The sequence below is a fragment of the Entelurus aequoreus genome, linkage group LG11, assembly GCF_033978785.1.
Source record: "Entelurus aequoreus isolate RoL-2023_Sb linkage group LG11, RoL_Eaeq_v1.1, whole genome shotgun sequence".
In the NCBI taxonomy this organism is placed as follows: Eukaryota; Metazoa; Chordata; class Actinopteri; order Syngnathiformes; family Syngnathidae; genus Entelurus; species Entelurus aequoreus.
This window is the reverse complement of record NC_084741.1, coordinates 4,672,012-4,692,253: the sequence shown is the minus strand read 5'-3', so window position 1 is coordinate 4,692,253 and position 20,242 is coordinate 4,672,012. Positions and strand designations below refer to the sequence as shown.

The window sequence follows — 20,242 nt, the reverse complement described above, 5'->3', positions numbered from 1 at the left end:
TATATGGTGTATCGTGACATGGACTAAACATATCCACAAATATATATGGTGTATCGTGACATGGACTAAACATATCCACATATATATGGTGTATGGTGACATGGACTAAACATATCCACATATATATGGTGTATCGTGACATGGACTGAACATATCCACATATATATGGTGTATCGTGACATGGACTAAACATATCCACATATATATGGTGTATCGTGACATAGACTAAACATATCCACATATATATGGTGTATCGTGACATGGACTAAACATATCCACATATATATGGTGTATCGTGACATGGACTAAACATATCCACATATATATGGTGTATCGTGACATGGACTGAACATATCCACATATATATGGTGTATCGTGACATGGACTAAACATATCCACATATATATGGTGTATCGTGACATAGACTAAACATATCCACATATATATGGTGTATCGTGACATGGACTAAACATATCCACATATATATGGTGTATCGTGACATGGACTAAACATATCCACATATATATGGTGTATCGTGACATGGACTAAACATATCCACATATATATGGTGTATCGTGACATGGACTAAACATATCCACATATTAATAAAAGGCTATATCGCCCAGCCCTACTGTGTTATGCTCCACTGTCTCCATTTTGCTGCAGCGCTCCGTTTTCATGCCGCCCCCAGTTCCTTCTTGGATGAAAATGGTGTTGTTTTTGTTTACATTTACGCAGGTGTGATCGGGCTGACGTACATCATCAACAAGTTCCGCATCGTCAAGCTGACCACCAAGGACCAGTTCATCGTGGCCTACGGGGGCCTGCGAGGCGCCATCGCTTTCTCGCTCGGCTTCCTGCTGAAAGAGGAACATTTCCCCTTGAGGAACATGTTCCTCACCGCCATCATCACCGTCATCTTCTTCACCGTCTTTGTGCAGGTAGAAAGGGAGCGTGTGATTAACCCAATCCATGTTAAAGGGCTACTGAAATGAATTTGTTTTATTTAAACGGGAATAGCAGATCAATTCTACGTGTCATATTTGATCATTTCGCGATATTGCCATATTTTTGCTGAAAGGGTTTAGTAGAGAACATTGACGATAAAGTTCGCAACTTTTGGTCGCTGATAAAAAAAAGCCTTGCCTGTACCGGAAGTAGCGTGACGTCACAGGTTGAAAAGCTCCTCCCATTTCCCCGTTGTTTACACCAGCAGCGAGAGAGATTCGGACCGAGAAAGCGACGATTACCCCATGAATTTGAGCGAGGATGAAAGATTTGTGGATGAGGAACATGAGAGTGAAGGACTAGGGGGCAGTGCAGGACGTATCTTTTTTCGCTCTGACCGTAACTTAGGTACAAGCTGGCTCATTGGATTCCACACTTTCTCCTTTTTCTATTATGGATCACGGATTTGTATTTTAAACCACCTTGGATACTATATCCTCTTGAAAATGAGAGTCGAGAACGCGAAATGGACATTCACAGTGACTTTTATCTCCACGACAATACATCAGCGAAGCACTTTAGCTACGGAGCTAATGTGATAGCATGGGGCTTAACTGCAGATAGAAACAAAAGAAATAAACCCCTGACTGGAAGGATAGACAGAAAATCAACAATACTATTAAACCATGGACATGTAACTACACGGTTAATGCTTTCCAGCTTGGCGAAGCTTAACAATGCTGTTGCTAACGACGCCATTGAAGCTAACTTAGCTACGGGACCTCAGAGAGCTATGCTAAAAACATTAGCTATCCACCTACGCCAGCCCTCATCTGCTCATCAACACCCGTGCTCACCTGCGTTCCAGCGATCGACGGAGCTACGAAGGACTTCACCCGATCATAGATGCGGTCGACGGCTAGCGTCGGATAGCGCGTCTGCTATCCAAGTCAAAGTCCTCCTGGTTGTGTTGCTGCAGCCAGCCGCTAATACACCGATCCCACCTACAGCTTTCTTCTTTGCAGTCTCCATTGTTCATTAAACAAATTGCAAAAGATTCACCAACACAGATGTCCAGAATACTGTGGAATTTTGCGATGAAAACAGAGCTTTTTGTATTGGATACGATGTGTCCGAATACTTCCGTTTCAACCATCGACGTCACGCGCATACGTCATCATACATAGACGTTTTCAACCGGAAGTTTCGCGGGAAATTTTAAATGTCACTTTATAAGTTAACCCGGCCGTATTGGCATGTGTTGCAATGTTAAGATTTCATCATTGATATATAAACTATCAGACTGTGTGGTCGCTAGTAGTGGCTTTCAGTTGGCCTTTAAAGGCCTATATATATATATATATATATATATTATATATCAATGATGAAATCTTAACATTGCAACACATGCCAATACGGCCGGGTTAACTTATAAAGTGACATTTAAAATTTCCCGGGAAATATCCGGCTGAAACGTTGCGGTATGATGACGTATGCGAGTGACGAAGTCAGAGTAACGGAAGTTATGGTACCCCGTAGAATCCTATACAAAAAGCTCTGTTTTAATTTCATAATTCCACAGTATTCTGGACATCTTTTGCAATTTGTTTAATGAACAATGAAGGCTGCAAAGAAGACAGTTGTAGGTGGGATCGGTGTATTAGCAGCGGACTACAGCAACACAACCAGGAGGACTTTGTTGGAGCGCTAGCCGCGCTAGCCGCGACCTCACCTTGACTTCCTACGTCTCCGGGCCGCCAAACGCATCGGGTGAAGTCCTTCGTCCTTCTGCCGATCGCTGGAACGCAGGTGAGCACGGGTGTTGATGAGTAGATGAGGGCTGGCTGGCGTAGGTGGAGAGCTAATGTTTTTAGCATAGCTCTGTGAGGTCCCGTTGCTAAGTTGCTAAGTTAGCTTCAATGGCGTCGTTAGCACAGCATTGTTAACCTTCGCCAGCCTGGAAAGCATTAACCGTGTATTTACATGTCCACGGTTTAATAGTATTGTTGATTTTCTATCTATCCTTCCAGTCAGGGCTTTATTTTTTTTGTTTCTATATGCAGTTAAAGCACGATGCTATCACGTTAGCTCGTAGCCAAAGCATTTCGCCGATGTATTGTCGTGGAGATAAAAGGCACTGAATGTCCATTTCGCGTTCTCGACTCTCATTTTCAAGAGGATATAGTATCCCAGGTGGTTTAAAATACAAATCTGTGATCTACAATAGAAAAAGGAGAGAGTGTGGAATCCAATGAGCCAGCTTGTACCTAAGTTACGGTCAGAGCGAAAAAAGATACGTCCATCACTGTCTCTCAAGTCCTTCACTGTAACGTTCCTCATCTACGAATCTTTCATCCTCACTCAAATTAATGGGGTAATCATCACTTTCTCGGTCCAAATCTCTCTCGCTCCATTGTAAACAACGGGGAATTGTGAGGAATACTAGCTCCTGTGACGTCACGCTACTTCCGCTACAGGCAAGGCTTTTTTTTTTATCAGCGAGCAAAAGTTGCGAACTTTATCGTCGATTTTCTCTACTAAATCCTTTCAGCAAAAATATGGCAATATCGCAAAATGATCAAGTATGACACATAGAATGGATCTGCTATTCCCGTTTAAATAAAAAAAAATAATTTCAGTAGGCCTTTAAACTTTGGGAAGCGGTTTAAAGAAAATCCATGAGTTTACTTTGCTAGAGAATTGTTTGATGCACTGCACTGATAAATAAGAAGCAAAAGTCACCCTTTTTTTTTACTACACTGGCTAAAACTTGGCCTTCAGTTGTGTTTGTTGAAGAAAACAATGCAGACATTCGATATCCTGGTGATGGTTCACACTGAGTGCAGGTTCCTTTGCAGGGGGAAGGTGCACTTAATGAGAGTTATTATCCTCTCTAGGCTGTTCTATTTAACCTGACAGCCAACTTAATCCCCTCACAGAGGTGAAGGCAGACACACACACACCAACACACCAATGCGTATTAGACTGTGACACTACGGGCTCATTTTTCATGTTTTGTGATGAAAAAAAAAGATTGTACAAATGTAACAATGATTGGAGTTCAGCTGCAAGATTTATTTTGTTGTGCTTGTGGACAGGCGATACATGCCATATAATCTCTACGAGGTAGTAAAATGTGTCTGGGTCCATCTTGCAGGGCATGACCATCAAGCCTCTGGTGGACCTGCTGGCGGTGAAGAAGAAGCAGGAGGCCAAGCGCACCATTAATGAGGAGATCCACACTCAGGTATGTTTATTTGCTTAGTTGTGCCGTTGTTTGTCTTTCCAGGGTTTGGAGTGTCAGGGTATTTGTCAGGTTCAAACACCGATGACATCTATTAAACAAGACAAGACGCAAGGAATTAAACAGAGACAGGATTCAATTTAGCTCAATGAGGAGAGACGCCATGGCTGTACTCTTGTACAGTCTTCCACCACGCTCTTTCGAAAGGATTGCACGCCTCCTCTTTTATTTGGACTTTCCCTGATTACATGGCAACAGCTGTTTCTAAGGGGAGAGGGGGTCGTAAACAGCCGTTGCCCTCGGTCACAAAACAGTTCAAAGAAAAGATGCCCGGAGCTTGCGTCGGGTCCTGCTTCCTCTCCGCTTTGTAGATCTCGGGTCAAGACAAGATCTTCCTGTGGATCACAATCGATCAAAGAAACCGACACCTTCATGTCGCTTCCCAACGTACACAGTGGAGTTTTACAAGCCTTTTGCTTGGTAAGATCAAAGACAGCTTTTGTCTCCTCGTCGGGAACTCATGGAAACACAAAAGTTTTGTGATAACTTAGATACAATTATTCTGACGGTGTTGTAACTAATGGTGGCGCACCGCCACGGCAAAATTAAAGCCGCCACACCTTAAAATTTTTTTTATTTATTTACGTGAAAATAAATTAAAGTAGTATAATTAATTAAAATCTGTCAAAATGTTTTGGTATGACTTTGGTAAGCTATGAAGCCACACCACTTGATGGATTGTCGGCACATTAAACATACAAGTATTATTATGGTGTGTGTATAAGGACCTCAAAATGACTCCTATTAGCAGACATATTATCTGCCGTTTTGTTTCGCAATATTATGCAAAACCAACTTTTCTTACCTTCTGGTACCTGCTGATGTGTGTTTGGGATCTGCATAAGTCCTGAAAATGTGCGCGCGTCCGCCATTGTAGTCCATGTCGATAAGCTTCTTCTTTTTCTCTATCTTCTTCTTATGTGACATTCATCCTCCGCTGTTGCCATTTCTAATATAAAGTAGTGTAAAGTTCTTACTTATATCGGTCAGTAAACTCACCATGAAAGCGCTAAAACATACCGGTGTAGTGAGTTTACATTATTCACCCGAGGAACTTCAGTTATTAGAGAGTTCTGGTCGGACGTTCTTTTCACAGGACACATTTCGGGCGTTGTTGTTGCACTAGTGAGGAGATGCTGCTCCGTTATTGATTGAAGTAAAGTCTGAATGTCATTAAAACAGTTAGCGCCATCTTTTGACACTTCTTCCACTCCCGTCCTTGCACGCTACACCGCTACAACAAAGATGACGAGGAGAAGACGCTGTCCAAGTGGAGGCACGTAAATAAGAGCGCCCACAAAACGGCGCATCCTGAAGCGACTGTCAGGAAGCGACTTGAAGATGATGTGTGAAACATCATCTATGCAACATTTTGAGCAAAGAACCACCATTACATGTTATGTAGACCAGTGTTTTTCAACCTTTTTTGAGCCAAGGCACATTTTTTGCGTTGAAAAAATGCGGAGGCACACCACCAGCAGAAATCATCAAAAAACGAAACTCAGTTGACAGTCAAAAGTCGCAATTGTTGGATATGACTTTAAAGCAGGGGTCACCAACCTTTTTGAAAGCAAGAGCTACTTCTTGGGTAGTGATTAATGCGAAGGGCTACCAGTTTGATACACACTTAAATAAATTGCCAGAAATAGCCAATTTGCTCAATTTACCTTTAACTCTATGTTATTATTAATAATTAATGATATTTACACTTAATTGAACGGTTTAAAAGAGGAGAAAACACGAAAAAAATTACAATTAAATTTTGAAACATAGTTTGTCTTCAATTTCGACTCTTTAAAATTCAAAATTCAACCGAAAAAAAGAAGAGAAAAACTTAAAAAAATAATTTATGTAACATCATTAGTAATTTTTCCTGATTAAGATTAATTTTAGAATTTTGATGACATGTTTTAAATAGGTTAAAATCCAATCTACACTTTGTTAGAGTATATACCAAATTGGACCAAGCTATATTTCTAACAAAGACAAATGACTATTTTTTGTAGATTTTCCAGAACAAAATTTTTTTTTTAAATTCAAAAGACTTTGAAACAAGATTTCAATTTGATTCTACAGATTTTCTGGATTTGCCAGAATAATTTTTTTGAATTTTAGTCATAATAAGTTTGAAGAAATATTTCACGAATATTCTTCGTCGGAAAAATAGAAGCTAAAATGAAGAATTAAATTAAAATCTATTTATTATTCTTCACAATAAAAAATTTTTTTTTTTACTTGAACATTGATTTAAATTGTCAGGAAAGAAAAGGAAGGAATTTAAAAGGTAAAAAGGTATATGTGTTTAAAAATCCTAAAATCATTTTTAAGGTTGTATTTTTTCTCTAAAATTGTCTTTCTGAAAGTTATAAGAAGCAAAGTAAAAAAAAATGAATGAATTTATTTAAACAAGTGAAGACCAAGTCTTTAAAATATTTTCTTGGATTTTCAAATTCTATTTGAGTTTTGTCTCTCTTAGAATTAAAAATGTCGGGCAAAGCGAGACCAGCTTGCTAGTAAATAAATAAAATTTAAAAAATAGAGGCAGCTCACTGGTAAGTGCTGCTATTTGAGCTATTTTTAGAACAGGCCGGCGGGCTACTCATCTGGTCCTTACGGGCTACCTGGTGCCCGCGGGCACCGCGTTGATGACCCCTGCTTTAAAGCATAACCAAGCATGCATCACTATAGCTCTTGTCTCACAGTAGGTGTACTGTCACCACCTGTCACATCACACCCTGACTTATTTGGACTTTTTTGCTGTTTTCCTGTGTGTAGTGTTTTACTTCTTGTCTTGCGCTCCTATTTTGGTGGCTTTTTCTCTTTTTTTGGTATTTTCCTGTAGCAGTTTCATGTCTTCCTTTGAGCGATATTTCCCGCATCTACTTTGTTTTAGCAATCAAGAATATTCCAGTTGTTTTTATCCTTCTTTGTGGGGACATTGTTGATTGGCATGTCATGTTCGGGTGTACTTTGTGGACGCCGTCTTTGCCCCGCAGTAAGTCTTTGCTGTCGTCCAGCATTCTGTTTTTGTTCACTTTGTAGCCAGTTCAGTTTTAGTTTCGTTCTGCATAGCCTTCCCTAAGCTTCAATGCCTTTTCTTAGGGGCACTCACCTTTTGTTTATTTTTGGTTTAAGCATTAGACACCTTTTTACCTGCACTCTGCCTCCCGCTGTTTACGACATCTACAAAGCAATTAGCTACCTGCTGCCACCTACTGCTATGGAAGAGTATTACACGGTTACTCTGCCGAGCTCTAGACAGCACCGACACTCAACAACAACAAATAGTTTGCAGACTATAATTACTGTTTTGCAAAACATATTTTTAACCCAAATAGGTGAAATTAGATGATCTCCCACGGCACACCAGACTGTATGCCGCGGCACAGTGGTTGAAAAACACTGATGTAGACCACAAGGAAGTATTTTACATTTAGAAAATAATCATAATAATATGACTACTTTAATGCGCCTTTTGAATGAAAATAGACCTCGCCTTATATTCCGGTGCGCCCTATGGTCCGAAAAATACGGTATACAACGATGTCAGGATGACCACGCCCCCTAATCTTGCCCCCACCTGCACAGGTGTCTTGGTAGTCTAAGGAAAACCCTAAATGTGTAATGTAGAAGAAGTGTTCCAATCTGTGGTGGAACTTCTCTGTGTTTACATGGGTTTTCCTTCCGCATCCCCCAAAACGTGCATGCTAATTGTAAACAGGAAGTCGGTAGGTGTGAATGTGAGAGTGTCTATATGTCTCATGATGGACAGTCCACAATAGACTCCACCGAAGCCTGCTGGAGTAGGCTTCAGCTCACCTGGGACAATAATGAGGAGGAAAATGGATAGAAGGACATCTGCTTCCACCTACTGGTCATTCAGTGGTACTTCTGATACACTTTTCCAACAATTGCTTTTTTTTTCGCCTCCAATTTTACTTTGTTGACTATAATCAAAAACACGAGTGGTCTTCTCTACACTGTTTTGGTACAAAAACAAATCTGCGCCTGACCACCATCTTACACAATTTCTTGTAGAAAGCACATCACATGGGCTCTCTCTCTCACACACACACACACACACACACACACACACACACACACACACACACACACCCACACCCACACACACACACACACACACACACTCTTGTATTTGTTACCTTCTTGAGACCTCTGAAAAAATGCCTCCCTCTTTAGGACCACCCTTTCTAGATATATAAAAGATTTGTATTTACAACAACATTAATAATATATACAAACTACGTAAATATAAAAAAGCTTATTGTGAAAAACGAGTTGGAATTTCAAAAGAAAAAGGCCACAATTTCACAACGCAAGTCAACATTTTACAAGAAAAACTGAACATTTGTGCAATGTTATGATAAAAGTTGGAACTTTACTCAAAAACCGTCGCAATTTTACAAGAAAAGTTTGGCATTTTATGAAAAGAGTCGTAATTTTACTCGACAAATCACAATTTTATAAGACAACTTCAACATGTTGGCAATATGTATATAATCGGAATTTTACTAGGCAAAATTATGACAAAAGTCATAATTTTACTTTGAAAATGTCACTATTTTACAAGAACAACAAAAACAATGTTACATAAAAAAGTAATAATTTTACAAGAAAATAGTGCAAAATTACAGAAACGGAAAGAATATGAGAAATTGTTCCCAATTTTATAAGAAAGAAGTCGACACATTGTGAACAAAAGACTGCTTTTAGTTCTTTCTTTTTTTTTTGTAATTGTTTTTTAATAGTTACTTCAAGTTATTAAAGTATGTCTCTGTATACATACATATATATATATATATATACATATTTATATATATATATATATATATATATATATATATATATATATATATATATATATATATATATATATATATATATATATATATATATATAATTTTATTTATTTTTTTATTAAGTTTGGCTAATTTCTTACACCCACTTGTTATTTCATATGTTGACCAGAGGGGGAGCACTTTTAAAAGCGACACACAGTCAATTTGGAAAAATCCCTCCTTTTTGGGACCACCCTCATTTTGACCAGCAGGGGTGCAAATGAGACATTGTCTATTAGATGCAATGTTATTGGGACCATGATTTATGTTCACACCTCCTCATATGGAAGATACTTTTCCTTCTTCATGTCTCAAGAAGGGTAGAAAGACAAGAACACACACACACAGAGATTATTGTATTTGTTACCTTCTTGAGACCTCAGAAAAAAAGGCCTACCTCTTTAGGTCCACCCTCTCTAGATATATAAAGAAGTGTATTTACAACATTAATAATATATACAAACTACGTAAATATAAAAAAGCTTGTTGTGAAAAATGAGTTGGAATATCACAAGAAAAAGGTCACAATTTCACAAGAAAAACTTGGAATTTTGGCAGTATTATGATAAAAGTCGTCATTTTACTCAATGCAAGTCAAAATTTTACAAGAAAAACTGAACATTTGTGCAATATTATGATAAAAGTTGGAATTTTACTCAAAAACCGTCGCAATTTTACAAGAAAAGCTTGACATTTTGACAATTTGATGAAAAGAGTCGTAATTTTACTCGACAAATCACAATTTTATAAGAAAACTTCAACATGTTGGCAATATATATATATATAATAATCGGAATTTTACTAGGTAAAATTATGACAAAAGTCATAATTTTACTTTGAAAATGTCACTATTTTACAAGAACAACAAAAACAATGTTACATAAAAAAGTCATAATTTTACAAGAAAATAGTGCAAAATTACAGAAACGGAAAGAATATGAGAAATTGTTCCCAATTTTATAAGAAAAAAGTCGACACATTGTGAAAAAAAGACTGCTTTTAGTTCTTTCTTTTTTTTTGTAATTGTTTTTTAATCGTTACTTACTTCAAGTTATTACAGTATGTCTCTATATATATATATATTATTTTTTTTTATTTTTTTTTTAATTAAGTTTGGCTAATGGGTGTGCTTTTCAATTTCTTACACACACTTGTTATTTCATATGTTGACCAGAGGGGGAGCACTTTTAAAAGCGACACAGTCAATTTTGAAAAATCCCTCCTTTTTGGGACCACCCTCATTTTGACCAGCAGGGGTGCAAATGAGACATTGTCTATTAGATGCAATGTTATTGATTTATGTCATCACTTGTTCACACCTCCTCATATGGAAGATACTTTTCCTTCTTCGTGTCTCAAGAAGGGTAGAAAGACAAGAACACACACACACACACAGAGATTATTGTATTTGTTACCTTCTTGAGACCTCAGAAAAAAATGCCTGCCTCTTTAGGACCACCCTTTCTAGATATATAAAGATGTGTATTTACAACATTAATAATATATACAAACTACGTAAATATAAAAAAGCTTGTTGTGAAAAATGAGTTGGAATTTCACAAGAAAAACTTGGAATTTTGGCAGTGTTACGATAAAAGTCATCATTTCACTCAATGCAAGTCAAAATTTAACAAGAAAAACTGAACATTTGTGCAATATTATGATAAAAGTTGGAACTTTACTCAAAAACAGTCGCAATTTTACAAGAAAAGCTTAACATTTTGACAATTTTATGAGAAGAGTCGTAATTTTACTAGGCAAGTCACAATTTTATAAGAAAACTTCAACATGTTGGCAGTATATATATATAATCGTAATTTTACTAGACAAAATTATGACAAAAGTCATAATTTTACTCAAAAAATTTCACTATTTTACAAGAACAACCAAAAAAATTGGCAGTATGGTGGTAAAAGTCAGAATTATATATGACAAATGTCACCATTTTGCAATAAAAAGTAACAATTAGGGATGTCCGATAATGGCTTTTTGCCGATATCCGATATTCCGATATTGTCCAACTCTTTAATTACCGATACCGATATCAACCGATACCAATATCAACCGATATATGCAGTCGTGGAATCAACACAATATTATGCCTAATTTGGACAACCATGTATGGTGAAGATAAGGTACTTTTTAAAAAAAATTATAAAATAAGATAACTAAATTAAAAACATTTTCTTGAATAAAAAAGAAAGTAAAACAATATAAAAACAGTTACATAGAAACTAGTAATGAATGAAAATGAGTAAAATTAAGTGTTAAAGGTTAGTACTATTAGTGGAGCAGCAGCACGCACAATCATGTGTGCTTACGGACTGTATCCCTTGCAGACTGTATTGATATATATTGATATATAATGTAGGAACCAGAATATTGATAACAGAAATAAATGGGGGGAGGGAGGTTTTTTGGGTTGGTGCACTAATTGTAAGTGTATCTTGTATTTTTTATGTTGATTTAATAAAAATAAAAATAAAAAAACGATACAGATAATAAAAAAAACGATACCCATAATTTCCGATATTACATTTTAACGCATTTATCGGCCGATAATATTATCGGACATCTCTAGTAACAATGTTACATAAAAAAGTAATAATTTCACAAGAAAATAGTGCAAAATTGCAGAAATGGAAAGAAAATGAGAAATTGTTCCCAATTTTATAAGAAAAAAGTCGACACATTGTGAGAAAAAGACTGCTTTTAGTTCTTTCTTTTTTTGGGGGAGGGGGGAATTTTTTGTTTGTAATTGGTTTTTAATCATTACTTACTTCAAGTTATTACAGTATGTCTCGATATACACATATATATATATATATATATATATATATATATATATATATATATATATATATACACAGTATATATATGCTGTATATATATATATATTAAATTAAGTTTGGCTAAAGGGGGCGCATTTCAATTTCTTACACACACTTGTTATTTCATATGTTGACCAGAGGGGGAGCACTTTTAAAAGCGACACACAGTCAATTTGGAAAAATCCCTCCTTTTTGGGACCACTCTCATTTTGACCAGCAGGGGGTGCAAATGAGACATTGTCTATTAGATGCAATGTTATTGATTTATGTCATCACTTGTTCACACCTCCTCATATGGAAGATACTTTTCCTTCTTCATGTCTCAAGAAGGCTAGAAACACAAGAACACACACACACACACACACACACACACACACACACACACACACACACACACAGTTGTCCTTCGAGGTTAATGATGAGTCACCCGTGCTTCAACCTAAAGACTTCTGCTCTGCTGGAATGTAGTCGCTCAATAGTCTCCTTTTTTTGTAGGTGTTTGCACAGTGAAAGTGTTCAAAAGACAAGACGTTTCTTGTAATTAAGATGAACTTGATTATCCGCACTAGCCATTCCAGAGAGAGCCATTCATTTTTAAATATGAGGCGTAATCATCGCGACTCGTCTTGTCACAGTAATTTGCTCAACAACTTGTTGCCATAGCGACCACCAGCATTTCTGCAGCTTTTGCCAGAGGCAATCAGCTGAGTGACAAATGTGTGTGTGTGTGTGTGTGTGTGTGTGTGTGTGTGTGTGTGTGTGTGTGTGTGTGTGTGTGTGTGTGTGTGTGTGTGTGTGTGTGTGTGTGTGTGTGTGTGTGTGTGTGTGTGTGTGTGTGTGTGTGTGTGTGTGTGTGTGTGTGTGTGTGTGTGTGTGTGTGTGTGTGTGTGTGTGACCTCGGTTTTCAGTCTCTTTATAAAACATACAGAGTGAACACCCTGTTAAGGGGTCATATTATGACTTTTTTTTTTTCTTTTTCTTTTTTTTTTTTTTTTACATTTAAAAGACTTCCTTGTGGTCTACGTAACATGTAATAGTGGTTCTTTGGTCACGGTTTTGCGTAGATGATGTTTTACAGACAGCCTTCAAGCAACACAGTCTCTTTAGGATGCGCTGTTTTGTGGGCGGTCTTAATAATAATTTTAATAATAGATTTTTATTTGTAAAAGCACTTTACATTGAGCAAACAACCTCAAAGTGCTACAGTGCATTGAAAAAAATAAAATAAATAAATACATTAACAAAAAAAATAAACAAAATAAACAAAATAAAAAATGGGATATAAACAAAAATATTTTGACATTTAGGGCAGACAATAGATATATGATTTATGTGAATATGATGTAATGGTCTACGTAATATGTAATAGTGTATTTGCAGATGATACAACTGCTTTCTGTTCAGGAGAGAACACACAGAAGATAATACAAATAATAACAGAAGAAATGAACAAATTAAAAAGATGGTTTGACAAAAACAGACTATCTTTGAATCTCAGTAAAACTAAAATAATGCTATTTGGTAATAGTAGGAAAGAGCATCATACGCAAATACAAATAGACGGAGTAGACATCGAAAGGGTAAAAGAAACCAGATTTTTGGGAGTATTAATAGATGATAAAATGAACTGGAAATCTCATATACAAAACATACAACATAAGGTAGCAAAAAACATTTCAATAATGAATAAAATAAAACACGTCCTGGGCCAAAAATCACTTCATATTCTCTACTGCTCACTAGTGTTACCATATCTGACTTATTGTGCAGAAATATGGGGAAATAACTACAAATGTGCGCTACATTCGTTAACCATGTTACAAAAAAGATCAGTTAGAATAATACATAATGTTGGATATAGAGAACATACAAACCCTTTATTTATTAAGTCAAAAATATTAAAGTTTGGTGATTTGGTAAAATTGCAAACAGCTAAAATGATGTACAAAGCAATCTATAACCTGCTAGCAAAGAATGTACAACATTTCTTCTCAACTAAAGAGGAGAAATATAACCTTAGAGGAAAAAATAATTTAAAACATTGATATGCACGTACAACACTTAAAACTTTTAGCATAACAGTATGTGGAATTAAATTATGGAATGGATTAAGTAAAGAAGTTAAAAATTGTACTGACATGATCCAGTTTAAGAGGTTGTTTAAATTAATAGTGCTTACAAAGTACAAAGAAGAAGAATTATGAGGAAAAACTTCCAACCTTATTGAAAATATTCTTCATCTCAGTATGTTAATAATGACTGAATTGATTAATTACATATTACAAACTGTTGTATATACTAATTCATAGATGTTATTTTATTATATAAAAAGGTCAGTAAATGATTTTATATAATTGTAAATGCTTTGAAGTGGGAAAGGGGTAGGATTAAATAAGCTTTGCTTCTTCCTACTCCTTTTCGGGCATGATGTCAATGAAATGATATGAAATTGTGTGATGTATTATGATGTAAATGTGTTCATGTTCCAAATAAACTAAAAGAAAGAAAGAAAGAATGGATAAGAATGTGTAATGCTGGATGTCAATTAAAAAAAAAAAGAAAAGAAAATTTAAAAAATGACGTGCCTCCACTTCAACAGTCTTCTCCCCGCCATCTTCGTTTATAGCGCTTCTATAGGCAGTCTACTGACAGATTACGTTTGAACTATACGTCACTTTGTATTACAAATGGTAACAGCGTGCATGCACGAGCCAGTCTGCCCCACAACAACAGAAATCGATAAAAAGAAGGAACTTACTAACTACATCGTCGGGCTACAGTGGCGCACGCGCGCAAAGCACTCTGGGTAAATCTCTACCATATATGGATAATCCGCTGACGTCACCAATGGCAAAATTGTCACAAATTGGGCAAATTTCTCGTTTAACAGAAGTATGAAGGAAGGCAAAATGGTTTTATACACATATCCGCCACGCCTTGTGACATATGCAGCTCCCAAATACACAACAGCAGGTACCAACAGGTAAGAAAAGTTGGTTTTGCATAACAGGGGTCTTTAAAACTACTTTCAATTGTGTTTTTTCACAATTCATTTTAAAACTAATTTTCACAATATGAGTTTTAGCGGTATGAAACATTTTAACTTTGCTTTATTTGCCCAGTCTTCCTTGCTAGAGCGCTCCAAGTGTGCCAGATGGCCCATTCAGCTCACCCCACAGTCCTTTAATCGTATTTTGTCAGGTTCAAACACTGATGACATCTATTAAACAAGACAAGAAGCAAGGAATTAAACAGAGACAGAATTACATTTGGCTCATTTGAGGAGAGACGTCTGGACACTGTACTCTTTGCACAGTCTCACCACGCTCTGACGAAAGATTGTACGCCTCCTCTTTTATTTGGACTTTCCCTGATTACATGGCAACAGCTGTTTCTAAGGGACGGGGGTCAAAAACAGCCGTCACAAAGTTTTGTGATAACTTAGATATAATTATTCTGACATATTGCATTATGAAACTTGTAAGCAATGAAGCACACTTTCTTCTCTTTCATGTCCAGTTCCTTGACCACCTCCTGACTGGCATTGAGGACATCTGTGGGCACTATGGCCATCACCACTGGAAGGACAAGTATGCGTTATATCCATACATCAAAAACTATCATTCATAGCAAAATAGCTGAAAGGCACATTCAAGCGTAGGCCCGGCGGTAGTTTGCAACATCTCTTCTCTCGTCCTCCCAGACTGAACCGCTTCAACAAGAAGTACGTGAAGAAGTGCCTGATTACAGGCGAGCGCTCCAAGGAGCCGCAGCTCATCGCCTTCTACCACAAGATGGAGTTTAAGCACGCCATCGAGCTGGTGGAAAGCGGAGGCGGAGTCAAGCTGCCCTCGGCCGTACCTTCCACGGTTTCCATGCAGTGAGTGGGAAGTCTTGTTGTGAATCACACAAATCTTTTGCTGTGATTGTGGAAAAAATGTTCCTATATGAAAATTAGAAAGGTCAATATGTGACCATTGAAAAGCATATATCAACAGTATAGATCAAATTAAGGCCCGGGGGCAGGCCTGGCCCTAACCAATCTGGCGCCTTAGGCAAGATTTTAGGTGGCGCCCCCACCCCCACATCGGCAATGAAGTGTATATACCCACAAGAAACCGAATGTTATGATTATCTTTAACCGAATCACAGCAGTGCTCAAATAAAAAAAAACAGCATTCCCTCTCATGTGATATTGCTTAATTAACATTAATGATGTGCACTTTAACAACTAGACTTACAACTATACCTAATATATAAAGGGGTGGAAAAGTGACTATTACCTGCAGGGCAAACATTAGCTAACCAGAAGGCAATAACAATGTCAACAAAAAACACCTGCTTAAAAGATCTAATACAAATGTCCCTGAGGAACGTAAGGTGGGAGTACTGTAATTACCTAACGTTACATTATTATTTTCCATAACAATTTAGCCCCCTCCACAATATTAACCTGACGTTAAAACAGAACTAGCTATTTATTGTAGGGATGTCCGATAATGGCTTTTTGCCGATATCCGATATTCCGATATTGTCCAACTCTTTAATTACCGATACCGATATCAACCGATACCGATATCAACCGATATATGCAGTCGTGGAATTAACACATTATTATGCCTAATTTGGACAACCAGGTATGGTGAAGATAAGGTACTTTTTAAAAAAAATAATAAAATAAGATAAATAAATTAAAAACATTTTCTTGAATAAAAAAGAAAGTACAACAATATAAAAACAGTTACATAGAAACTAGTAATGAATGAAAATTAGTCAAATTAACTGTTAAAGGTTAGTACTATTAGTGGACCAGCAGCACGCACAATCATGTGTGCTTACGGACTGTATCCCTTGCAGACTGTATTGATATATATTGATATATAATGTAGGAACCAGAATATTAATAACAGAAAGAAACAACCCTTTTGTGTGAATGAGTGTAAATGGGGGAGGGAGGTTTTTTGGGTTGGTGCACTAATTGTAAGTGTATCTTGTGTTTTTTATGTTGATTTAATTAAAAAAAAACAAAAAAAAAACGATACCGATAATTTCCGATATTACGTTTTAACGCATATATCGGCCGATAATATCGGCAGGCCGATATTATCGGACATCTCTAATTTATTGATTAGCAATTGCCGAATCATGTGACATTAGCTTAATGCTAAAAAGCCAGGTTACTATCACATTCTGTAACAGACAAATAATTTCATGTAGGCTAACGTTACCTACCTGCTACCTCTGTCTTTTTCTCGTTTCTCCTCCTCTTCTTTTCTATTTTTTCTTCCCTGGGCACCTGACAGTTTTGGCCGTTTTGACATCTTGTGTTGATTTTTTGATGTGGTAAGAGTCATGATACGGGTAGGGAGGGATGGGGGGCGTAATGTTGTAACAAATAATATTTCTATTAAATGGGCTTTACTTTGCATGTTAATTAACGTGGGATTATTTTTTGTATTTAGAAATAATAGTACCAACTTTTTATTTTATTTAATTTTTTTCTCCAACATTTGTGGCACTGGTGTGGCGCCCCCTGATGGACGGCGCCCTTAGCATTTGCCTATACGGCCTATGCCACGGGCCGGCCCTGCCCGGGGCCCACATGTGGCCCGTTAACCTTTTCAATCTTGCCCGCCAGACATTATCAAATCCTTTTTTTAGATATTTAAAATGGAAACTGTACACTGCAAAAAGTCAGTGTTCAAAAACGATAAAAAAATGAGGGGTATTTTATTTGAACTAAGCAAAATGATCTGCCAATAGAACAAGAACATTTGGCTTGTCAAGACTTTCCAAAACAAGTCAAATTAGCTAACCTCAATGAACCCAAAAATAGCTTAAAATAAGTATATTCTCACTAATAACAAGTGCACTTTTCTTGGTAGAAAAAAAAGAGACATTTTTGCTCAATTTGTTGAAAAATATTCTTAAATGAAGTAAATGCTAGTGCCATTATCTTGACATAATGATTTGCGCTCGGCATCATGATTTTTTTTTTCATGCTTGAAGTAAGAAATTATTACTTTAAAAAAGTACTTTTATACTTGTGAGTGTTAATCTTAAGGCCCAAGCTGTTTGTTTACATGCTTTTTTATTTTTATTTCTCTTTGCTATTTGGGCTTATTGGACTCTAATTAAAATAAAAACTAAGATTCATATTTTTATATGATGTACTTAGTCCATAAGTACACAAACGTGTACTTCATGTTTAGTGTCATGCTAATTCTTATTTTTACACTTTTTTTTCTCCAAATTCCATTGTATGTTATACTCTTCTGACACCACCAGATGGCAGTATAAGTGTCCACAGAAGTGGCCATAAGACCCCAATTCAGTAGTGAACACAATTTTGGAAATAAGAGCTAAAAGGTGCTGTCCACGCATGTGGCCACTAAGCCTTTAGTGTTGATGACACAGCTTTGCAACAGTTGATATTCTAGTTTCAAGCATGTTTTACTCAATATAGGCATACTTGCCAACCCTCCCGTTTTTAGCGGGAGACTCCCGGTATTCAGCGCCTCTCCCGACAACCTCCCGGCAGAAATTTTCTCCCGACAAACTCCCGGTATTCAGCCGGAGCTGGAGGCCACGCCCCCTCCAGCTCAATGCAGACCTGAGTGGGGACAGCCTGTTCTCACGGCCGCTTTCCCACAATATAAACAGCTTGCCTGCCCAACGACGTCATAACATCTGGGGCTTTTAGAGAGTAGAGTGCACAACTGCGCACACAACAAGGAGACGAAGCAGAAGAACGAGGAAGTTACAGACATGGCGACGCCGTCGACGAGCAAGATGAAGAAATACGCTTGCAAGTTCCAAAACGAATGGAAACAAGAATTTCAGTTCATCCAGGACAGTTCGAAGGTGAAGGTGTATGTTGCCTGTAAATATGTAGAACAGACTTCTCCATTGAACACGGTGGCCAAAATGATATACTCATTCATGAACGGAGAAGTTAAACAGGACAATGCTGCCATCTACTGGCTAGCCTCCAGAACACTCAAATTCAAGTATTTATTTTATTTATATGTATAATAAAATAAATATATATATATATATATATGTGTGTGTATGTATATATATATATATATATATATATATATATATATATATATATATATATATATATATATATATATATATATATATTAGGGCTGCAACTAACGATTAATTTGATAATCGATTAATCTGTCGATTATTACTTCGATTAATCGATTAATAATCGGATAAAAGAGACAAACTACATTTCTATCCTTTCCAGTATTTTATTGAAAAAAAACAGCATACTGGCACCATACTTATTTTGATTATTGTTTCTCAGCTGTTTGTACATGTTGCAGTTTATAAATAAAGGTTTATTTATTTTTATTTATTTTTTAAAGCCTCTGCGCAAGCGCATAGCATAGATCCAACGAATCGATGACTAAATTAATCGGCAACTATTTTTATAATCGATTTTAATCGATTGAATCGATTAGTTGTTGCAGCCCTAATATATATATATATATATATATATATATATATATATATATATATATATATATATATATATATATATATATATATATATATATATATATATATAAAAAATATATATATATATATATAATATATATATATATATATAATATATATATATATATATATATATATATATATATATATATATATATATATATATATATATAAATATATATATATTAGGGCTGCAACAACTAATCGATTAAATATATATATATATATATATATATATATATATATATATATATATATATATATATATATATATATATATATATATATATATATATATATATATATATTAGGGCTGCAACAACTAATCGATTAAATCGATTAAAATCGATTATAAAAATAGTTGCAGATTAATTTAGTCATCGATTCGTTGGATCTATGCTATGCGCTTGCGCAGAGGCTTTAAAAAAAATAAAAAAATAAAATTAAAATAAACCTTTATAAACTGCAACATGTACAAACAGCTGAGAAACAATAATCAAAATAAGTATGGTGCCAGTATGCTGTTTTTTTTCCAATAAAATACTGGAAAGGATAGAAATGTAGTTTGTCTCTTTTATCCGATTATTAATCGATTAATCGAAGTAATAATCGACAGATTAATCGATTATCAAATTAATCGTTAGTTGCAGCCCTAATATATATATATATATATATATATATATATATATATATATATATATAGCCAGTATTCACTGAAAGTCAAGTATTTCATACTCTCCTCTTAACCACGCCCCCAACCACATCCCCGAACCCCCCCCCCTCCT

The 20,242-nt window shown here is 36.0% G+C and overlaps 1 protein-coding gene across 3 annotated transcripts in view; it reads left to right on the top strand.

Annotated features, from left to right (window-relative positions):
- The window catches only part of slc9a1a (solute carrier family 9 member A1a), a 126,373-nt gene that overhangs the window by 88,372 nt on the left and 17,759 nt on the right, over positions 1 to 20,242 (top strand). For all 3 annotated transcript variants that reach the window (XM_062062307.1, XM_062062308.1, XM_062062306.1), the window contains exons 5-8: positions 739 to 941; positions 4,106 to 4,195; positions 15,462 to 15,532; positions 15,646 to 15,822. In XM_062062307.1, the coding sequence (XP_061918291.1) occupies positions 739 to 941; positions 4,106 to 4,195; positions 15,462 to 15,532; positions 15,646 to 15,822 (541 nt within the window). The remainder of the gene's footprint in view (positions 1 to 738; positions 942 to 4,105; positions 4,196 to 15,461; positions 15,533 to 15,645; positions 15,823 to 20,242) is intronic.